This window comes from Narcine bancroftii, chromosome 4 (assembly GCF_036971445.1).
Source record: "Narcine bancroftii isolate sNarBan1 chromosome 4, sNarBan1.hap1, whole genome shotgun sequence".
In the NCBI taxonomy this organism is placed as follows: Eukaryota; Metazoa; Chordata; class Chondrichthyes; order Torpediniformes; family Narcinidae; genus Narcine; species Narcine bancroftii.
The window spans coordinates 123,459,650-123,484,061 of NC_091472.1; the positions used below are offsets into that span (position 1 = coordinate 123,459,650).

Below are 24,412 nucleotides of genomic sequence, written 5' to 3' on the forward strand. Positions count from 1 at the left end.
TCGGAACTGGGCTATCTGCCCGAAAGACTGAAAACTCATTCTCCAAAACATTGAGTCTGATTCTCTTCCCTTAGACGCTGCTGAAAATTACAGGAGTTTCTTTGATCACTGATGACAGTTACAATGCAAAGGCCTGAACTTTTTCAAACAACTTTGCCAACTCCCCAGATATTTTCAAGTTTTACAAAAGATGATTGACACAGGCAATCTGACAAGAGCTTTATGTTTTAATTTCATCACAAACATGGGGGACCATCCTCTTCAATCAGTGGTGAATCCCTGTTTATAACCTTATTGACCAGGAAATGAGGGCATCTCATTGGCATAGATCAGTTCCCTCTGTGGCTGCACAAGTTTCCATTATCCAAATGCTTCAACCTGTTGTTCAATCAGGATGGGTAGTTTTCTTCTTCTTTGGCTTGGCTTCGCGGACGAAGATTTATGGAGGGGGTAAAAAGTCCACGTCAGCTGCAGGCTCGTTTGTGGCTGACAAGTCCGATGCGGGACAGGCAGACACGGTTGCAGCGGTTGCAGGGGAAAATTGGTTGGTTGGGGTTGGAGTTTTAGCGATTCTGGAAAGAACAGTCAGAGTAGCAGTCAGTAAAATACTATCCTTCTAACCACCAGATTATCACTTTAATGCTCTCACCAAACCTTTAATAGCCTCCATATCCTTCTAAAGATACCTTAGGTGTTCAATTGCTCATGCCATGGAATTCAGAGAGTAAAACATCAAATACTGGCAATTAAGCTAACAGAAGTCGATATAAAATTATACACCATAGAAGGAGTCCCTGAACCATGCCATTTAGTCCCTTGTTTGGTTTTTCTCGTGAACTGGATATACCTCTGCCTGGATCTCAAGAGAAGCTAAAATTTTTATCATGTTGATAGCCAGATGAGCAATTTTATTGAAACGGAAAGATGACTCTTCACCTACCCACACACCGTGAATACATGATGTAATGTCCTATTTAAGCTTGGAGAAAATTAGATACAACATTATAGATAGAAAGTGTTTGGAAGGTTTAAGAAATTTTGATGCTCTGGCGATTATCTGTCTAGTTTCTGAAGGTTGATCCATTTCTTTACATTCTTTTATATAAGGTAACCTTGATTAGAGGGGGGGAGCTAGATTAGAATTCATTTTAGGTTTTTGATTGTTTTCTTTTATCTTTGTATTTAAGATTTATTTGTTAAACTCAATAGAAATGTTAAAAAGAAGAAAGGAATCCCTTTGACACCCCCAACTCCACAGTGATGTCTTGAGTTATGTCTAATTAGCACTGTGGGTAGCTTCAGTTAACCCCAAGCCCACTGCTTTCAGAGAATCGAAGAATGTACCGGCTCAAAAGAAGGTATCTTGACCAATTGAATCTATAGCGATTTTGACTTTGGTCTTCAGGTGGAGGAGGTGGGTGTATCCCTCATACATATGGACTCAGAGAAATCAAAGAATGTCACTCCAATCCATTGTACCAACAAGTCACCCAACAGAAACTCAAGAACACTTCAAACAATAGTTCCCATGAGCACAAATCCAGTCCCCTTCCACATTCATTCTATTAAGCCTCATCCTATTGTCCCAAACATGGTCTGAGAGGTAAAGGATCATATCGAATTGTTAACTATCTCTGGCTGTGAACACATGATCACTTACCTCACTCATTGTCTGGTTTTTTCAAGTATTTCATCATTACTGAGTTAATGTCACTGATTGCAGAGTTCCCTTTCACCTCGGTCTTTGGGAGGACATCCAAACCTTGGTTGTCCACTACTGCAGCTGATGATATTTTGTCTCTTGACCTCTGCACTCTGGGCCGGTTTTTGATACTATCTGCACTTTTGTATGAAATAGTTGAGCCGGAGGAAGAAGAGGAATCAGACAAGTTGTTGAGTGACTCTCTCTCTCCTTTGGATGTACACGGCCTGACCAACATGGTCTTCTTTAATGAGGCCTCGCAGGGAGCATCTTTGGAAAGGATACTGTCAAAATCTATGGGAAGTTGTCCAGAGTTTGCCTGGGTATTGTGTGTGGTTGGGACTACGTTGGTTGTGCTGTGGGACCTTCGAATTGCAGGAAAAATATTGCTGTCATTGTTGTCCTTTTCTCGCTCATAGCTAAAGCTTGGAAGCTTCCAGCAGGTATCTTCTCTTCCTGCATCCTCATTAGGAACGTTGCTGAACCGCTTGCTCTTGAATACCATGGGTTTTCCACTGAGGAGCACATCAATACCTTCTTCAAGCGATAGGTCAAGCCATTTGTGTGGAGGCTTTAGCCTGGGAGGAAGTGCTCTATCTGCATCGCTCATGGAGACATTTGGCTTTTGACCAAAGGAACCAGAAACACTGTGAGATTCAGCCAGCATTTCACATGAACCATATCTGTTTCGTTTGCTTGTGGCAGAAGATTCAGATAATTCACTGGTGACTGGTAGAGACCAAAGGCTGGACGATCGGACTAAGCCAGATCCTCCACGGTCCTTGAAAGAAGAAAGGCTCTGGGTCTCCATTCTCAGTAATGAATCATCATCATCATCTTTTATGGTTGGACGTTTTCTGAGTGATGAAATGCCTGCGGTCTGGTAGATGGGCAGGGAAGAACAATCTTCCATATGGAAGCTAAGCTGGTCTCTTTCATTGGTACGTTTACGCCTCAGCTCCTCAAGAAATTCAGATAATGCCACTGAAGAACTTGGGGCTTTCTCTTCTTCCCAAGCAGGTCTTCTTCCAGACAGAGTTGCAGGGCGGTTAACCTCAGGCTGGTGGGGACTTCTAGTGAGTTCTCGACTTCTGAAGCTGGACATACTCATGGAAGAGCTTGCCCTGCTGTTGCCTTGATCTCCTTCTCCTCTTAATGACCTGAGGATGGCAAGATGGGAGAGATAATATAAATGGAAGAGTTTCTAACCAATCCAATGCTTAAACACATATGTTGCCTGTTCTTGAGGAGAAAGTAAAGTCCAGGAAAATATTGTCCAATTAGATACTAACTCCTCTTAATGTAAGCACCTGTAAAAGTTAGTATTTTTCTATTCAGTGCTTCCTGATGTGGCTGGAATTGGTGATGCCATTTGTCACATCCAAGGCCCAACCAAGTCAATCCATGAGGCAATGTTCTAAGGACCCCTGACATGTCTGACAAGGGCCTTGGCTATAACATTGGCAATACATCACACAAGAAAGGGTTAAAATACACTTTAATTCTGAAATGCATGTTTCCACGTTGATTGGTTTGAGTCAACGTAACTTTGAGATTTGAAACTTTGCAATTAATTGCTCATCCCAAAATACGCTAACATTGAAAAGCATCCAAAATGGCCACACATGTTTTGTTCTCTATTAACCTTCAAAATAAAAGATTTGTACTGACATAATGACTCTCAAAGACATTGAAAGCATTTCACAGCCAATTAGTTGGTTTGACATTTAGGCATATATCACGCTGCTCTCCATTGCAGGCAAAATCTTCGCTAGGATTCTCCTAAATAGAATAATACCTAGTGTCGCCGAGAATATTCTCCCAGAATCACAGTGCGGCTTTCGCGCAAACAGAGGAACTACTGACATGGTCTTTGCCCTCAGACAGCTCCAAGAAAAGTGCAGAGAACAAAACAAAGGACTCTACATCACCTTTGTTGACCTCACCAAAGCCTTCGATATCGTGAGCAGGAAAGGGCTTTGGCAAATACTAGAGCGCATCGGATGCCCCCCAAAGTTCCTCAACATGGTTATCCAACTGCACGAAAACCAACAAGGTCAGGTCAGATACAGCAATGAGCTCTCTGAACCCTTCTCCGTTAACAATGGCGTGAAGCAAGGCTGTGTTCTCGCACCAACCCTCTTTTCAATCTTCTTCAGCATGATGCTGATCCAAGCCATGAAAGACCTCAACAATGAAGACACTGTTTACATCCGGTACCGCACGGATGGCGGTCTCTTCAATCTGAGGCACCTGCAAGCTCACACCAAGACACAAGAGAAACCTGTCCGTGAACTACTCTTTGCAGACGATGCCGCTTTAGTTGCCCATTCAGAGCCAGCTCTTCAGCGCTTGACGTCCTGTTTTGCGGAAACTTCCAAAATCTTTTGCCTGGAAGTCAGCCTGAAGAAAACGAAGGTCCTCCATCAGCCAGCTCCCCACCATGACTACCAGCCCCCCCACATCTCCATCGGGCACACAAAACTCAAAATGGTCAACCAGTTTACCTATCTCAGCTGCACCATTTCATCAGATGCAAGGATCGACAACGAGATAGACAACAGACTCGCCAAGGCAAATAGCGCCTTTGGAAGACTACACAAAAGAGTCTGGAAAAACAACCAACTGAAAAACCTCACAAAGATAAGCGCATACAGAGCCATTGTCATACCCACACTCCTGTTCGGCTCCGAATCATGGGTCCTCTACCGGCATCACCTACGGCTCCTAGAACGCTTCCACCAGCGTTGTCTCCGCTCCATCCTCAACATTCATTGGAGCGCCTTCATCCCTAACATCGAAGTACTCGAGATGGCAGATGCCGACAGCATCGAATCCACGATGCTGAAGATCCAGCTGCGCTGGGAGGGTCACGTCTCCAGAATGGAGGACCATCGCCTTCCCAAGATCGTGTTATATGGCGAGCTATCCACTGGCCACCGTGGCAGAGGTGCACCAAAGAAGAGGTAGAAGGACTGCCTAAAGAAATCTCTTGGTGCCTGCCACATTGACCACCGCCAGTGGGCTGATATCGCCTCAAACCGTGCATCTTGGCGCCTCACAGTTCGGCGGGCAGCAACCTCCTTTGAAGAAGACCGCAGAGCCCACCTCACTGACAAAAGACAAAGGAGGAAAAACCCAACACCCAACCCCAACCAACCAATTTTCCCCTGCAACCACTGCAACCGTGTCTGCCTGTCCTGCATCGGACTTGTCAGCCACAATCGAGCCTGCAGCTGACGTGGACATTTACCCCCTCCATAAATCTTCATCCGCGAAGCCAAGCCAAAGAAGAGATGATTAGTGGACAGCAAGCTCCCACAAATTGCAATGGGCTAGAAAACATTGGGCAACAATTGTTTTCAAAAGGTTTCCTTCTTGGAAAAAAAATTGGGGATTATGATAGACAACTTCGAGCTGAACACAAAGATAATTCCATATTTCTGTATCACGTAGAAAATTGGAGAAACATTAAATTAACTTTTATTCATATCATTGGGGCTGCAAATGTCTGACTTCTGAGTACCTCCGAGCCAAGCTCTCAGATTGACTGCACATGTTACACAACAAATGTGAGGAGCCCAGGCTTTGTCTTGGTCACCAATTTTACAACCAAAGTAGAGTTCCTAGGCTTTCTTATTAAGTACAGTCATGCTGTGTCTTTGAGTCTTATGCCTTAAGCGTATACTCACCACAAAGGTACAGAATATATGCTATTGTTCAGTACAATATTGCCTGAAGAACAAGTGCATCAATATGCATTCAATCTAATGTAATGCACAGAATCTGTATCTATCCTGACTAAGCATGGCCAGACCTAAGACAACATTTGCATAGCACCTGCACTGAGTGCATGCCCAGGCATGCTTGGACTGATCAAAACAGCTTGCTTTGTGGGTGATATACTAGTAGACTTAAAATATGACAAAAATAGGCTATTCTAAAAAAAGGTATGTGATTAGAACTTTTAAAGGTTATTTTTGCGATCAGCAACCCAAAATTCATAAAGTACACCCCGAAGTGTTCAGGAAGCAAAATCTTCATTGTCCTGTGTAATATGAGTGATGTTGAGGGATGTTGTGGGACAGATTATCCAGCCTCTCTTAACTTCCTTGGACTTCATGCGGTTGGGTGATTAGTATCAAGTAAAACAGAAAGAGTGAGCCTCACTGTAAGGTAGCATCCCAGCGGGTGCAGGACCTCTGCCTTTCCACCTTCATTTTGCCCAAGATGCAGAACTGGGATCTCAGTCATTACAGCAGAAGGAAGTGTAAATGGATTGCTGGATCCCCAGAGAATCATCATCTGTGGACTAGGGAATGGAAGTACTTAGGCATAGAGTCATACTGCATGGAAACTGATTCCCCACTGATCTTCAAGCTCTCATTGCCATTACGTGAACCAATACCATCCTCCTCCCACCCATTAACTCCATCTATACCTCCCACTGCTTTGAGAAACCTGCCAGTGTATTAAATTGATTTTACTGATTTTCTCAAATTCAAGTAATCTCTCTCGGTTCCTCCACTTTATGTTGGACTTGTCATTCAATAAGATCCCAGATGTTGCTGTAATGTCATCTGCTCACACATCTGGATTACAATGTAAATTTGATTCGAGGTGATTTTAGTTCGAATGGATTATTGATTGAAGTGTGAAATGCAAATGAAGAGAATGGTCAAAAGGGAGGTTAAGGCATTAGAGGTGAGTTTGCAACATTAACAGTTCTTGGAATTTTTGCAGAGTACAAAAGACTGAAAAAGAAATAGTGAGAATTGTTTGGCTATATGTCTGATATAGAATAAATAAGTCTCAAGAATAATATGGCACTGAGCTAACAGTTTGCTTGAAGGTTTGGCTTTGTTCTATTGAAACATATTTGACTTGGAATCAGGTTGCTCTGCTTTGACACTCATTTCGAGGATTGAATGTTGTCCAACATTTCAGTGGAAGGCCTGTCATTGCCAAGCAGCTGATGAACAGAGATCCCAGCTGACAGCTTAGGTGCAGCCATGCCAACAGGAGCAAGAGAGGAGCCTCAGCTGAGAGCACTTGCGAAGATAATCCAGCCTCTCTTAAAATTGGTAGGCTGGTAAAGTAATTACCTTCTACCTCCAGTGACCCCGGGTTTAATTTTGACCTGCCATGGTGCCTGCGTGGAGTTTGCAGATTCTCTCTGCAATGGTGCAGATCTCCACTTTACTCCTAACGCACCATCTTCAGGCTCTTTCATACAGTGAAAAAGTTCGAATGTAAAGGCAAAGATTCTCCGCCCTTACATCGGGAGACCTACCTCTATGAATGCACCGTAGCCGGCTCCATGGTGCTGACTGCAATCCCTCTAAGGGAAGGATAATCGGTGGAGTGCAGCACTCCTCCACCTCACATTAATGTACAGCCGCTACAAGCAGCTGTTTAGGGTCAGGCTGATTATGTTGTGATGACATTGTGATGATGTCATCAGCCAGCAATCCATCTCCCCTCTCCCTCCTACCAATGCACCCCTCTCTCTCCATGACCCCCTCAGGTTGGAGATAGCCAGCGGGTGTGTCAGGCAGGGGTGCCATCAAGACAGGGGCAGTCAGGCCAGAGGCAGCCAGCGGGAGCTGTCAGATCAGGGTCAGCTGGCGGGAGCCATCAGTCAGTGGCAGCTATCAGGTCAGGGGCCATCAGGTCAGGGGTGGTCAGCAGGGGCCATCAGGGGATGGCTGATGCATGCTGTGACAGCCCCGCCAGCCATTCCGGCCCCTCACCAGGAAACACAGAGTGGTTCTAGCTGCGTGGGTAAGAAAGATGGCCATTGCTCAGTTGCGTATTTATGATGGGTGACGCTACGGCACCAGTCACCCTGCCTCCATTGGCTCTGGAGGATGCCACGAGGCACCGCTCAACATGAATGTGACGCAGGAGCAGCCTTTTAGGGCTGCTCCATGAAAGTTAAGTTTATTTTTTTCTCTCCACGCTTATAGCTGGCCTCCAGGTGGAGGCCTGGCATGAAAAGGCCTAATGTCTCAAAAGACTGAAGTTGAACAAAACTGATGGGCTTTTATTCACAATTGAATGAAGACACATCATTGCTGGTCAACTGTCCCAAACTGAGGAGGGGGCTGAGGGGCAGTCACCTTTATTCAGGGGCCTGTGGGAGGGCCACAGGTACAGTTGGCCAATGGGTGTGCCCAGAAAGATAAATATATACATAGTGATTTACCACAACTCCCACATCCCAAAAAAAAGGCACTTTGGCCTTTTAATTGGCCACTGTAAATTGTCCCTAGTCTGTCGGCAAAAGTTGTAATCTGGAGAGGAGCTGATAGTGTAGAAATGGGTAGTTGATGTTCGGTGTGAACTCAGGGGATCCATGCTACATCTGTCTGATATTTGAAGGGCCCTACTGATAGTAAATATTACACCATGTGGGAACCCCAGGTGAATGTAAAAAATCCCAAGGAAGTTCTTCCTGGCATCTGGTTATTATTTAATCTTCACTCTACGTTTCTAAAATAAATTCCTAAATATTAGCACATCCCTGTTGAAAACATCTTGCTCTAAGCACATTTGATGCCAGATTTTCCTATATTATAACAGTCACTATATTTCCCCAGCTATAAAAGATATTAGAACCGGAGGTCATGAAAAATACTTTATACATGCAGTTTTGCTTCCTTTGTGCTGGGCTTTCAAGCCATACTACACTATTCCCTACCATCTCATTTTAAAAAAAATCTATTAATAATTAATGTATCACAAAGGTTGTCTGTGGAATATTTTGGGATCATCTTAGTCCATTAAAGGCACTACCTAAATAGAATTTTCTCTCTTATCCATATAAAAGGGATTAACATAGGATTAGTGCCACATAACTGTGAATATTTATTATCTCTCTATATTTTCTATTATTAGCTCTTCTTCAATTTAATTTAATGTACACTACAGTAGTTTTTTGGTGAAAGCTGCAACAAGTAATATTTCAGTGCATATTTAGAGTGTACAATAAACTCAAACTTGATGGGCTGAATAGCCTAATTCTGTTCTTATGTCTTATGACCTTCTAAACATGGTGGATGATGGTCAGTATGGACTGCTTCAGTGCTATGTCTCTTCATCTCTCCTTGACATACTGCTTATATACCTGAAGATCTAGCAAGTGACTTACAGTGAACATTGGCTGTGACTTACATGGGTCCATTTTGTTGCAGGAGTCATAAAGATTCAATAAAAAGAAAGTAACCATATATTAAAAAATATATAGCTTGAGGGGACTCTGTCAAGTATCAGGTGGAGGTTACAATTTTGTTTTGTGTGGGCAGGAATCAATGTGCTTATAGACTGAGAAGTGCCTGGGGCCCCTGGGCACTTTGGTTGGACTGGGACAGAGCAAAAGAATGGCACATATTAATTAGCACATATTAATTTCCTGACCACTGAACTGTCTTAGAGGTTTTATCGATTTTAAATGCACGTCCAACATAAATATTATGAAAAAGAACAATTAAGAGAAAAAAAATCAATTACAAACCAAACAAATGTAGTGGTGCATTAGATGTACCTCTGAGACTGACATTCGCCAGCTCACAGACTCTAGAGGAAGCTCTAGCACAAAACTGATGGTGGTCTACACTGTCAGAGGTGCCAACTTTTAGACAAGGCATCATATTGAGATCACAACTTCCCACTTAGGTGAATGTAAAAGGTTGCATGATGCTTTGTTAAAAAATAGAGAAGGGTGCCTCTTTCCTATACCCTGTCTGATATTTGGTCTTTGATTAAATTCTTCAAAACTTTACCTGCTTGTTAGAACATTGCTGTGGATGGACAAATAAACGGGTTCTCAAGAGGTTAGGCTGCAGACTTCCTTAAATGATAACAGTGACCACAAATCTGCAGTTTTTCACTAACTGTAAAAGACATTTGTCCCCATGAATTGTGCTTTCCTCCATCTCTGACCACAACCATGAAAATTAAAGGAAGCAACTAAAATAGAGCTAAAGGACTTGAGATGGTTTCATACTTTTTAAATGTTGTTTGCCTTTGAACAGCTTTACTTTCTCTGGGGCTCGCCAGAGGGAACATGATGTGCAAGATTGCAAAGACAGCAGCATTATAATTAAATGGACCTCAACAAGCTTTGGGAGGACCAAGTCAGGATAATTCAAATTGCAAGTCAGAGCTGGTGGAGTTGTCCAGGCTCATTATAATTTGAGTGATACTGTCATTCAGCCTTGTTGGGATCTTGCTATGGAGTGCTGCTGGGCTGTCAGCTTCCTGTTGAAAGTAATTACTTTGAATAAGTTAGAGCACAGTGAAACCATGAATATTCAGTTAAACAAGAAAGTCTGCAGATGCTGGGGTCCAATGCGAGAAACAAAAGTGCAGGAGAAACTCAGCAGGTCTCGCAGTATCCATAGGAAGTATAGGGTAACCAATGTTTCGAGCCTGGACCCTTCGTCAAGGCTCAGACTCGAAATGTTATTTGTGAAACACAAAAATCTGCAGACACCGTGTTGAAGTAAAAGCGCACAATGACCTGCTGAGTTTCTCCAGCTTTGTGTGCTTTTACGAAATTGTAGCAACTGGTGCAGTGAATCAGAAGTTGTCTGAGCTGAACCAACAGAACTGCTTAATGGAGACTTCTCATGAGTTTTAATAATCATAGTTGATGCGCTATCACAATCACCTGACCTCTAAAGTCACGCACCTCCCAAAGTTCTTTGTTATTCCCCCCACCCCACACCAGCTACCAGGAACTCCTGATCCTGCGAGGGCCCTCAACTATGGATTTTATTCCAGTAAAAGTCAGAATACCAGTTCAAGCCTTGGTGGCTCCCCATGTGACTGGCTCAGGAGGGGACGGCTCAGGTTTATATACAGGTTGGTTGATTGCCAGCCGCTTAGGTGGTCTTCCTGCAGGTACAGAGATCACCTCGCAGTAGGCTGGTGGTCATATCACCACATTCACCCCATTCTTAAAATTGTCTTGTGGGGGGGGGTGGTGTAAAACAGTGCCGGGTGGTATTTACAGATTCAGTCAGTCCGGCAGCTCTTGGAATCTCTGAGACTGTCACAGGTTTGGCTCCTGGTCAAAGGTCAGTGAGGGTGTGGTTGCTGCCTGAGGATTGGATGGGTCCAGCGTAGCCTTGGCAGGCATCGGTGTGGGCAGTATGGTGTCTATCTGTATGTCTGTCTGCTGGGAGGAGGAGATGGCCGGGTGGGTGTAGTCCACAGGAGTGGGGCCTTCAGGAAAGGCAGAGGGAGGACGTCAGCCCTCAGATCCTTGGTAGGCCAAGTGTACCCATAGTGGGGAGGTTGGGCCGGGTAGTCATGATTCTGGGAGGGGGGGGCCCCTGCTGGTGCCAGATTCCTGGTCGAGATGGTGTCCTCACGGGCACAGGGTTAGCTGATGTAGGCAGGCGTAGTTGTGGTTGGCATGGAGGAGGAGCACCTGCTCGACTAGTGGGTCAGACTTGTAGGCCCACACTTGTTTGCAGAGGAGCACTGGTCCCAGAGATGTGAACCCAGTTGGGAGGGAGACCCCAGTCACTGATTTCCGAGGGAATGAAAAAGGCACTCGTGAAGAGCCTGATTAGTAGCCGTGCACAAGAATGACCTAATGGTGTGGAGTGCCTTGGGGAGGGCCTCTTGCCAGTAGTCAACAGACCAGCCTTTGGACCTCAGGGCCAGGAGAACTGCCTTCCCGATCACCCCGTTTTTGCCCCTCGGGTTGTAGCTAGTCGTGCGACTAGTTGCAATGCCTCGTCCTACCAGGTACTGACACAGCTTCACACTCATGAAGCCGGACCCCCAGTCACTGTAGATGAATGCTGGGTATCTGAACGTGGTGAAGATCTGCGTCAGTGCCCTGATAACGTTGGCTATGGAAGTGTCAGGGTAAGGGACGGCAAAGGGAAAATGGGATTATTCGTCTACAACTGTGTGGAAGTAAACGATCTTGTTCATGGAAGGCAAGAGGCCCTTGAAGTTGATGCTAAGCCATTTTAAGGGCTGAGTGACCTTGACGACGTGGGCCTGTGGCCTGTGGAAGAAGCGCGGTTTGCACTCTTCACAGACCCTGCATGACTCGGTCTACTAGCTGCATATCCCCTCGCTGATTCCCACCAGTGTCTCCTCTAGATCTTTGTCCAAGTGACCAGAATGAGCCTAGGGAGAAGCACCAACAGGCAATTCACATAACCCAAGGGTTGGGGTTGAAGATTCCCCAGAGTGTATAGTGAGTGGTAGAATCTGGGAACAGGGAAGAGGGTTTTGACAGGCATGTGCAGAGAATAAAATATAATCAACCTTGGTATAGGAATAGTATAATGTGTGTTTGGTGGTCAGTACTGACTCAGAGGGCAGAAGGGCCTGTTTTTGTGGAGAAGTTAATAGAGATAATCTTTTGTTAGAAAGATTATGCACTAAAGGTGCATCATCTCTGTGGGCCCAGGTTCAAACCTGACCTCAAATGTTGTCTGTGTAGTGTTTAAATATTTTCCTGAAAGCAGGAGGACGAGTAGGCCATTTGGCCCCTCAAGTCTGACCTTCCATTCAGTTTGGTCACTGCTAATCTGCCTGAGGACTCATTTCCACTGCTGTACCAAGTCCCCAGATCTTCAACTTTCCAAGCTTTCAAAAGCTTCCCCTGAAAATTCCTTCAGTAACCCATCCTCCACAACCATCCAGGGTAAAGAATTACAGGTATTCACCACCATATGGAAGAGGACATAGATACATTCCTCAGTTTTAATGGCTGCACCCCCAGTACAGTAACTTAAGGTTCTTTTTATTTTTTTTTTCATTTACAGATACAGGACGATAGCAGGCACTTCTGGGCCACGAGTCTGCACCACCCAATTACACCCACAAATCCCGTACGTCTTTGGAACGTGGGAGGGAACTGAAGCACTCAGAGGAAAGCCTTGCAGATATGGTGAGAACATACAAACTCCTCATAGACTGCAGCAAATTCAAACCTGGGTGTTGGCGCTGTAATAGTGTTGCACTATCTGTGATGCTAACCATACCACCCTACCATGTGTCACTTGAGATTCTTTCACCAGTGGAACTATCTCGGCATCGATCCTTTCAGGGACCTTAAGAATTCTGTATGTTTCAGTAAGATTACTCTCAATCTTTGAAATTCGAAAGATTAGTGGGCGACACGATTAGCATCGCAGTTAACTTAATGCTAGTACAGCGCCAGAGACCCAGGTTCAAATCAGCTGTTGTCTGTAAGGACTTTGCACATCCTCCCCATGTCTGCCTGGGTTTGCTCCAGGTGCTCCAGTTTCCTCCTATCCTGAAAAGACATATGGGAATTATATGTTAATTGGGGTATTTGGGTGGCACAGGGTTGTGGATCGGAAGGGACTGTTACCATGTTACATATCTGGTATTTGGGTGGCACAGGGTTGTGGATCAGAAGGGACTGTTACCATGTTACATATCTGGTATTTGGGTGGCACAGGGTTGTGGATTGGAAGCGACTGTTACCATGCTACATGTCTGGTATTTGGGTGGCACATGGTTGTGGATCGGAAGGGACCGTTACCATGCTACATATCTAATTTTAAATGACTAAATTTAATATCGATCTATTTTTAATGTTGGATAACCATTCTATCCCAAGAATTGGTCTAGTGAATATCTAATGGTCTTCCTCCAATGCTGGTACATATATCCTCTCTTTAATCACAGGACTAAAATTGAGCAGTTTCTATTTTTCTAATGTCAAATCCAAGTAAATTTGACCAGGACTCACCTGTAGTGGTGTGGGGTTACACTATCGACAGCTGATCCTCGAACAAGACACCCAGTCACACTTGACCCCAATGTGGGTGAGTGGCCCGTTGATGACCCCAGCCATGATCTCGTCCTGGTGGTACGGTCATCGGTCAGAAGGGATCCCCTACTGGACTGCACATCACTGCTTTCAGTAGGAAGAGAGAAGAAATGCAGTTAATGCCATAGAATTTAGACCTGAGTCTAGTTCTAGCATTTCTTGCTGGAACTCAATGCAGATCTAGCACCAGACAAAATTAAGCAGAATAAATAATACATTATTTCTGTAAATTTTATGTTTGTGTGATAAGAACCAATAAAATATTCACCACACAAATAAATACATGCTGCAATCTGAATATTAGATTAAGGTATGGACTCTAGTTTTGCCTTGGACAATGTTAGCCACTTGAGTATCTCTGCTTTTTATAGTTAGATAGATAGATAGATAGATAGATAGATATTCAATAAAGATACCATCTCCCTGGTCACAACATTTTCTCACTGCTACTTTTGGGCACAATTGCAAATCACTTTTTTTTCGCACTAAGATAACTGTAAATATCCATCTTTTGTATTTATTTTGCCTATCAATTTTTATTTTTTATTTAAATTTAAACATACTGCACAGTAACATGCCCTTCTGGCCAAAGAGCCCATACTGCCAATTAACTGGCACCCACTGTATGTTTTCAAGGTGGGAGGAAACCAGAGCACCCAGAGATAGTCCATGCAGACATGGAAAGAATGTACAAACTCCTTAGAGACAGCACTGCATTCGACCCAGGTCATGGCACTCTAATAGTGTGGTGCTGACCTCTAGGGTAACCAGGCTGCTCTTTTAATTTAATTTAGTTTGTTTACTATAATAGGTTTTCTTTGTAAGCACCCGTTCGGCTGCAACAAGCAAAATGTTTGGGCCCATGTACATTGTTAAATGTGTATGACAATAAACTGATTATATTATTTTAACAAATATTCAGTATCCATACCCACCCATTCTGGAAAAGGCATTTGATGTGCTAACAATACCCCTGTAATAAAATACAGGTGGCTTTAAATTTATAGTTTCCGATCATAAACCAGTGTGGAAAAATAAATCAAAGAGTCTGAAGGCTATTGGTCCTCTCATGTCCATTTTAAGGGAAGAGGAGTTACTAAGCCCAAACCCGGCTCCAGCAAAAGGTCTGTAGTTTTGAAGGTCACAGTGCTTGAAGTATACTTTTAAGTACTGTATAAGTGTGATGAGGGCTTCTGTCTTCAATGCTTGTTCAGGCAAAGAATTCCAGTCCCTCTCACCATCAGGTGAAAGAAGAATTCATCTTTCTCCATTAATATTTATATTAATATCTTTAAACAACTTCCCTCTGGTTTTGACCCTTTTGCTCATGGGAGAAAAAAGTAGCAGATGGAATAGGATTGATTAAAATAAAAGGAGAAAATTGAAGAAAGATGAGTTCCATCTGTGCCAATGAAAATCTTTTAAAAAAACTACATATTACAATGGTCTATCTCAACATATACACTTTGATCAGGGCAAGTTGGATATCAGGGTGTTACATGGTATAATATCAAGGAGAGAGATAAGGAAATGATTTTTTAAATACTCATCAGGTCAGGCTGCATCTGTAGAGAGAGGAACAGAGTTAACATTTTCAGGTAAATGACCATTCATCAGAACTTGGACTTTTTTGAGAATTCAATCAAGTTTTAGGTTGATGAAAAGTTGGTGATGGTGGAGAGAACAAGGGGATGCCCATGATTAGGAGTTCATGTGAGAGGATGTTACAAATAGAGTTGCTGGTGGAATGTTGTACATCACAGCTGATCTGTCGGGAGGAGGTGTAAGAGACAAATTTAAAAAAAAGAGGGGAATGATAAAATAAAATAAAGTGATGAGGTCCAAAATACTGCAGATGCTGTAAAATGGAAAATGTAGGGAATGTTCAACAGGTTAAGCAGCATCTCTGGGGAGAGAAACTGAGTTAACATTTAAATTTGAGGGACTTACATTGGAATTGGATCGTTCTCTACAAACTGGAAAAACTGGTTATATGGAATTGATCCATTCAACGAGTTCTAAGGTTTGTAATGTATCTCAAGAGGCCTTTTTACATAGAGAAGCCACCTTATTGCCCAACTCACAATTTATGTAAAAGGGAAATCTGAAAGGTAGATTCAGCATTCACACTGTTAAGTCCTTTTACATGGGGATCCAGCTTTACAGGGCAAAAGGGGTGGGACGTGATTCACAGCAGCATCATCCTCTGGTATGATGTAGAACATACACGCCCGAAAGTAAATCACTTTTATTATGATTATGACTGAGTCCATAATCATTTGCAATGATTTGTGTTAGGATTGGCTGTAAAACACACTTGCATTTATAAAATGCTTTATTTTCCATTTCAGCCAATTGGCAGAACAATTCATGTTATTATTTATTTTCTTTATAAATTTGGGGGCTCAGAGTGCGATATTTACATACATGCGCCAGTTTTAATTAGGCCGTAAGTTCAGAACCTTGCTTGGAATCTGTCCCAGCAGCTGACAGGAGTTCCAGACAGGGGTAGTGCTGCCGGAGCTCACCAGAGCAGTGCTCCGGCACCTCATCGGGCCACTTTGAGGTTGCTCTGGCACCACTCGGGGCCTGCTCAAGGCAGCAGCGGTAGCTAAATGCAGGATCAATGGCTGTTTTCATTACCCATAATTCCCCACACGCTGGAACCGCTCTGCCAGTGCCAGCACCAGGGAAACTCGAATGCACCCGACCCCCTGCCAAATGTGTTGCCCTGACAGTGAGGACCTGCATCTGGGATTGGGTGAATATTGTGCTTCATGTAAATTTCAAACTTTGGACATGAGAGGACCAATAGCCTTCAGACTCTTTGAAGTTTGGAAAGGATCGACATCACAGTTCGACATTAAGTTCACAACTTCTTTATCAGGAACAGCCTCTTTTAACTTTAAAGTTTGCATACAACCAAAGGAAAAAATATGAAACTTTTCTTAAAATCTGGCCACCATACCTGGCGTTACATAAGTAGAAGAATATATTGCGCTCCACCCCACCCCCACCTCCATGCTTCACTGCCAACACGCCCCCCGCCACCCTTGTCCTTCCTCTTCTGGGGGAAGGGCCATTCTAATCAGGCTAAGTCGAGATGAATGTGAGAGACCTGGAGTATGGGCATTGAGCTCCTACAGACCCTATGTGTTTTTCTTTTCTTTTTCCTTTTTAATTTGTTACTTGTCTTCGGTTACTGGCGTCTTGTTCTTTTATATTAAATAAGTGTTTTTGCCTTTTCATATAAGTTAAATTCTTTTATTTAAATGGATAATGTGTTTTTTGCTGTTTTCTATTGTGGGGAAGGGATATAAAACCAGATTCAGCTGAAGAAATGTAAATATATTTGATGAATGTAATTGTTCACCTGTGAATTATTGGAACTGTCTGATTTTGGTAAAATTATAAATAAAATATCCCCCCAAAATTTTAATTTGCGCACTTCGGTTGCAGTCATCTCCCCCTTTCGAGGCTGTTTCAGTGCTCATCCGTTTAGACAGGAGGCGGTGCGACTTTGCTCCACCTCTGACACTAGGTGCCTAGGCAGAGGGAACCCGAAGGGAAATGGACACATCGATCAACCTTCTTTACATTCACGCAGGTAGGTGAAGTGCAGAAAATCCAGAGATTATCTGATTTGACGCCTCTATGTAAAAGGGACTAAGGCCTCACTGGGCTTCATTGGAAACAAAAAGACGCAGAGGCCAGAGTGGGAGTGGAATAAAGAATTAAAGTGGACCCTGCATCCTTTGGGGATTTTTAATGTTATCATGCAGCTGCTTTATAAGAAAGCCTTGAGAAAAAAAAACCCTGTCTATAATCCCTGGGGATTTGTATGCTCATACTTTGCTCTGTTCAAAACTTCCTCTATCAAGCAACAAAAAGAATGAAGCAGACTGCAATTTTAACCCGTTCTTTGGAAGTCAGCCAATAACAGTGCCCAATGTATCGTGACTGAGACTGACAAGTGAATACCATGGCAAGCTAAATAAGGAGTGGGGTGGGGGGAGAGAGGAGAAGGGAGGAGCAGGAGGGGAGGAGAGAGAGGAGGGAGGAGGAGGAGAGGAGGTGGGGAAGGTCGAAAGGGAGGGGAAGGAGTAGGAGAACAGGGGAGGAGGAGGTTGGAGAAGGGAGGAGAGGGAAGGAGGAGGGGAGAGGGAGATGATCGGGAGATGGAGAGGAAGAAAGAGTGAGGAGGAGGGATGAGGAAAATGGGGGGAGAAAGGGAGGAGGAGTGGGGAGGTGGTGAAGGAGATAGAGAAGGAGAAAGGAGGGAAGGAGGAGGAGGGGTGGACAGAGGACGGGAAGAGGAGGGTGAGAGGGAGGAGGGGAGGAGGAGAAGAAGTGGAGGAGGTGGAGCAGGAGGAGGAGAGGGGAGGAGGAGGGGGTGGAAAGGGAGGGGAAGGAGAAAAGAGGGAGGAGACAGAGGAGGAGGATGGAGAGATGGGGAAGAGGATGGAGAGGAAAGAGGAGGAGAAGGAGGAGGAGGGGAGGAGGAACAACAGGTCAAGGAGGAGGAGGAGAGAAGGAGTAGGAGGAAAGAAAAGGTGGATGTGTGGAGGATGAGGATGAGGGAGGAGGATTAGGATATTGAGGAGTGGAGGAGGAGTGGAGGAGGAGGGGAGGAGAAGAGGAAGAGTAGACAATGGAGGAGGGCAGGAGGATGAGGAGATGGGAAGGAGAAGAGGGTGAGAATAGGAGGAGGAGGAGGCAGAGAGAGGGAGAAGGAGGGAAAGTGGGGGTGGATGGAATGAAGAGAGGGAAAAAGGAGGAAATGGAAGTTGAGGAGGAGGAGATTTACCCTGCAAAAGCCTCTCCACAATTTCATAGTATCACATAACAATGTACAATTCAATTCAACATAAAAAATATTCTATAATAACTCTTTGAAAAGAGATCCTCCGGCTTATCTTCCACATGCGCCCAATAAAAGATCTCGCCAGCCTTATCTTCCACATGCGGCCAATAAAAGATCTCGCCAGCCTTATCTCAGTAGCCCTCAGCACTATCACGTCAAGTCACATCAATTGCTCATTCAATTGTAATGTTTGAATTAAAAATTAAACACCTACTGCTGGACATTGGAAAGCATCAACACATATATCTCCTAACTTATGAATCTAAAGTACTTCTGAGATTGGGTTGTTGAAACAGAACAGTTTCATCCTGTCAGTGAGGCTCAGCTGAACAAAGGGCAGGAGAAGATGAAAATGATTTTGCCAGAATTTCCATTACAACAGCGAGGAGTTTCAGAAGTACTTTAAATGACTGGATAGCCTCACTATGTTCACTCTGAAGAAGTAAAACAGCACAGTCAAAGCACTGAGGGTTGAGTTGATTGAAATTGAATCAGAATGCATCACCATTGTTTCCAAGGTAATCAAACATAGAACATTACAGCAGAGTACAGGCCCTTCAGCCCACAATATTGTACTGACCTATATAAACCTACTCAGTAATCTAAACCTTTTTCACCTTACTCACATAACCCTCTATTTTTCTTTTATCTATGTTCCTGTCTAAGAGTCTTTTAAATGACGCTATTGTTCCAGCCATCACCGCCACCCTTAGCAATGCATTCCAGGCACCCATTACTCTGTGTAAATAACATACCCCCATGGCTCCCCTAAACTCTCCTCCACTCAGCTTATACAGATGTCCTCAAGTACTTGCTACTGTCGCCCTGGAAAAAGGTGTGAGCGGTCTACCCTGTCTATGCCTTTCATAATCTTGTTGACCTCTATTAAGTCACCCCTTTTCTCTCATAGAGAAAAGCCCTCCCTCTGTTAGGAGTTAACCAAGAAAGTCTGCAGATGCTATGATTGTAGTTTAATAATCAAAAATGCTTGAGAAACTTAACAGGGCACGTAGCGTTCTGTATGGCAAAGGTATGAGCAAAAAGCAGACAGGTGCCTGAATAAAATGGTAGTGGGAGGGGCAAGCAAGGAGCACAGGCCCACAGGGCAATTTGGGTATGGGTGGGAGGGCAGAAGAGAAAAAAGCTGACAAGTGATGGGGGAGAGGGTAGCTCTCTGAATGGAGAGAGAAAGGAGCTGGAGAAAAGGAGACAGGGGGTTAGGAAAATAGAAAGAGTTAACCTTCCCTCATGAAACATCTTCTCCAATCCAGGCAACCTTCTGGTAAATCTCCTCTGCACCCTCTCCAAAGCTTCCACATCCTTCCTGTAATGTGGCGACCAGAACTGAATGCATTATTCCAAGTTGAAGCCTGTTGCGCGGAAGCTAAGGCTTGTGCCCTCATTTCATTCTCTCCCCCAGCATTCTTCTTGTGAAACTATCACTTCAAATCTCAAGGCCTATGTTTTTTAATCGATGTGCTGTCTGGTCGGTCAGCAGATGCACAGATATTGCTCTCCCTTTTGAAATTCTGGGAAGGGACGATGGGCCAGGGAGGTAGAAGTGACGTCTGTGGGGTCAGGACTCATATTGCTGCAGATCTAAGTGCAGATTATGGATCTTTTTGTACTGCTGAAAAGTAAAGTAAATGGTCCATCTACACACCTAGCCATTGTGAGGGTGTCTATTACAGCTTTGTTTGTTCAAATCAGCAAATTGAATAAAACCAATAAGCAGGCATTACGAGTTTGTTCTGTGACAGACAGTTTATGCCACCATTTGTTTTTAGCTCAACCTCAAAGGTTTTGAAATACAATTGTAATACTGTAAATAAAAGTGCTGGAGAAACTCAGCAGGTAATGCAGTGTCACATGGTTTTTAGACTGCAGGCATGTAACAGCACCATCAAGGAATTTTTCCACTACATGGGCAGTTTAAAAAGGAACGTGCATAAATTTTGTGACAATTCCTTCACCACGATTTATCCTGCAGGACCCCTACAACTTTTTGGAGGAAGCCGGCAGTATAACGCCCACTCTGGTTACACCCAGAATTTCTTTCTTTCTTTCTTTCTTTGGCTTGGCTTCGTGGACGAAGATTTATAGAGGGGTAACGTCCACGTCAGCTGCAGGCTCGTTTGTGGCTGACAAGTCCGATGCGGGATAGGCAGACGCGGTTGCAGCGGTTGCAAGGGAAAATTGGTGGGTTGGAGTTGGGTGTTGGGTTTTTCCTCCTTTGTCTTTTGTCAGTGAGGTGGGCTCTGCGGTCTTCTTCAAAGGAGGTTGCTGCCTGCCGAACTGTGAGGCGCCAAGATGCACGGTTGAGGCAATATCAGCCCACTGGCGGTGGTCAATGTGGCAAGCACCAAGGGTGCCCAGTGTGAACAACCACCTGGGCAGTAATTATGTTAATTTTTTCCACGATTTTCCCGACTGATGGTGGGTGGTGGGTGTCTTCCTATGGCTTGCTTGAGATAACTGAGTCTGGAGTCAGATGGAGGGCCAGTGCAGTTGCCAGATTCCCTACTCAAAGGACAATGTGGGACAAAGGAGAGCTTTGTTGATGTAAGCCTCACAGAGCAGGCTGATACAGTGATCCAACAATAATGGAATAGTTTGCTGCCAGAGTAAATAGTGCAAAGGATCAAGCCCTTTCAAATCGATGACAGGAACCCCATGGCGAGGGAGGATGTAGAGAGATTCTGTTATCGTGATTGATGTTCATCCTTCAAGCTCCCTCAGTGAAACTGGTGAATTGTTCTGCTTGTGAGCACAGGCTTTAAAGAGTGAATAGAAGAGATTTCATTGGTAGCTTCCCAACCAAGATTTTCAAGAAGGGTTCCAGGGGAGAAAGGACTGCAGTAACATGGGTAGTTTAGAGATCCTGACCCTTCAAGCAGAGACCATTTGGCAGAGGTACCTCACATCTTGAAAAGAAGCATTTCAGTGAAGAGTTGATAACCGGACGACAGAGTTAAGAATGTGTAGTAATGTGAACAGAAAAACTTCCAAGGTAAAATATGTCACAGGCCATGTGCTGGTATATGCATTTAGTATAAACAGGAATTAATTGATTGGCATGGATATGGTGGATGGAAGGATCTATTTTTGTGTTGCATGAATCTATGACTTTTATTGACAAATGATTGCAATTTAGAGTGAATTGCTTGTATGTTACTGAATCATGGTGGAGAAGGGTTTATATGAAGGGATACTAGGGCAGAGATTTAAAGCGGGGCATATTCTCCAAAAGGTCTGCTGGAAACGAAGTGGGCCAAAGGTTCTATGTAAGGTTCTAAGGAGCAGGAGATTCTCCTACCTCTGGCAAATAGCATCCTGCTGCCGTATGAGTTTCATGGGTTGCATAATGATGATCTTAGCTACAACCACACAAGAATGAAGGGTTAGGCTAATAGATAGGAGGTCTGTAAACAAGTTTGAGATCACTGTTGCTTCCCAGGTGCCAGGATCAGAGACGTTTTATATTGCCCACAGCGTTCTGAAGTGATGAAGCTATGTTGGTACCAATGACATCAAAAGGAGTAAGGATGAGGTCATGAGGAGGGAATATAGGGAGTTAGGAAGGAAGCTGAGATCAAGAGGAGGGAATATAGGGAGTTAGGAAGGAAGCTGAAAAGCAGGACCTTGGGATTGCTGCCTGTGCCACATGCCAGTGATGTTAGAAATAGGAAGTTGTGGCAGATGAATGTGTGGCTGAAGATTTAGTACAGGGGCAGGAGAATATTGATCTTATATACTTTATTTAGGGGAAATGAGAATTGTTGGCAAAGCCAACAATTATTGACCATTCGGGCTTGCTCTTGAGAAGATGGTGGTGAGCCACCAGTTTGAACCCCGGCTGTTCTTGTCATGAAGTTGCTCCCCCAGTGCTGTGGTGAAGGAGCTCTAGAAATTAAACCCAGCTACAATTAAGGAACAGTGATGTATTTCTAAGTCAGAATGATGCAAAACCTAGGGGGAGGCGGGGGGTTTGTGAAGAAGTTGGCGTTTCCCTTTGCCCTTGCCCTCTTGTTGAGAGAGTTCACAGATTTACAAGATGCTGATCTGCCATCAGTGAGTGATTATTCTGCATCTTGTAGATGACATGCCCTACAGCAAAGGTGCAGTAGTGTGCTAGTTGATTGGATACCAGTAAAGCAGATTTTATCTTGGAAGGCAACAGCCTCTTGAATGTGAATGAACTCCTCATGCACTGGAGATTCAGCTGGATCTGCATTGCAGGTTTGCTTCATCGCAGCCAGGACTTTGTCTGGCCTCACTGCTTTACAGCAGTTTAAAGTACAAAATCATGAACTGCATGCCAGCACAGCCTGTGCAGAATTATCTGATTAAGATTAATATGCATGCTCCCATGATTTTAGGAATATAAAATCATATGTCATTTCAATATTACTTGCACATCTAAGCTGAGCATAATTCTTCATTCTGGCTGAGATGATAAACCTGATATAATGGCAATTATGAACTACGCAGCCACCTTTTTCCTCACCCTCATTCTTCATCTGACAATTCACAAGCTTTAAAACATTACTTTAATGTTGATTACTCTCTCCAACTTGTTTTTGTAACTTGTTCTGTGTAATAGCATTTAGACATTACCCAGGATTCTCAATAAGACAGACCAAGGACCATGAAATTATGTTCTGATGAATACACACATGCAATGATTTAGTAACACTATATCAATTCTATTGCAGCAGAAGTTTATCAGATTATCGGGGAAGAGGTTTAAAAAAACTCTTTGACTTGTCTATATGTGGCTGGCAGAGCGATACAATCACTAATAACAAAGCTCCAGCAACCAGATCGATCGTGACCTCGGATGTGGTCTGTGTGAAGTTTGCATGTTCTCCCTGTGACTGTAAGGGAGCTCTGGTTTCCTCCGATAACCCAAAGGCATGTGGGTGGTGGGTTAATTGGGTACTGCAAATAATCTTTCAGTGTAAAGATTCAGTGTAAATCCTGGTGTGGCAGGATTTGGGGAATGGAGAAATTGATGGATATGTGAAAGAGAAAAAGTTTTGGGACAGTAAAATGACTGAGAGCCAGCACTAATTCAATGGCCTCCTTCTGTGTCATACAGATTTTTATCTGTGTCATTTTTAATGCCAAAGCATTGATAGTGTCAGGATGGTTATTCAGGGTTGTAGTTTAAGCTCAAGTTCAAGTTTATTGTTACGAGGTTCATTTATAAGATAAACTTTCACTGTCATTACATAAGAACAACAAAATTGAATGCATATCCTGATGGTGCAAACATACATCAAACAAATAAAATATAAAACCAATAGCACAATACAATTACACAATATTCAATGCTTGGTGGTGTTCAGTTCATGTATGGCTCTGGAGTAAAAACTGTTTTTAAGTCTGTTTGTCCATAATTTAATGGACCTGAAATGTCTACTGGAGGGCAGCAGATCAAACAGTTGATGACCAGGATGGTTAGGATCTTTCAGGATGTTGGCTGCTCTACTAAGACAGCAAGAGTTGAATAAATCCTCCAAAGAGGGCAGTGAGCAGCCAATAATCTTCTGGTCCGTACTGATGACCCTCTAAAGGTCTCTCTTGTCTGCTGCCAAGCAGCTGGCAAACCACATAGGTACGCCATAGGCCAGCACTCTCTCAATAGTTGAGTCTGATAATAGCAGAAAAGAAACTGTCTTTGAATCTGGTGGTGGATGATATCACATTCATGGATATTCTTCCTGGCGGGATGGGGGTGTAGGGAGTCGGGCTGGAGTGGAATGTCTTTTAATGATTATGGGATTTAAAATTATATTTCATTTCAACATTTCTTTCAAATCTGAGATGAGCATAATTCTTCATTCTTGTTAGATATTACACTTTAAAAATCATGAATAAAGGTCTTCCACAACTGATGGATAATTATCTGATTAAGATTAATATTCATTTTGAAATCTAAAATAATAATTCAATTCAACATCACTTGCACACTTGAGCTGAGCACTGTTGTTGCACTGGTTGTCTA

At 43.6% G+C, this 24,412-nt stretch overlaps 1 protein-coding gene across 4 annotated transcripts in view; it reads right to left on the reverse strand.

Annotated features, from left to right (window-relative positions):
• Positions 1 to 207: 207 nt before the first annotated feature.
• LOC138761090 (unconventional myosin-XVIIIb-like) overlaps positions 208 to 24,412 on the reverse strand; it is a 260,108-nt gene continuing 235,903 nt past the window's right edge. Inside the window, exons 40-42 of one of the 4 annotated variants that reach the window (XM_069932680.1) lie at positions 13,458 to 13,622; positions 1,661 to 2,862; positions 484 to 572 (exon numbers count right to left, since the gene is read on the reverse strand). In XM_069932680.1, the coding sequence (XP_069788781.1) occupies positions 1,662 to 2,862; positions 13,458 to 13,622 (1,366 nt within the window). In that variant the 3' untranslated portion in view covers positions 484 to 572; position 1,661. Of the gene's footprint in view, positions 573 to 1,660; positions 2,863 to 9,771; positions 9,965 to 13,457; positions 13,626 to 24,412 lie in introns of those variants that run through there. The other 3 variants (XM_069932679.1, XM_069932681.1, XM_069932682.1) reach the window with 3 other exon arrangements.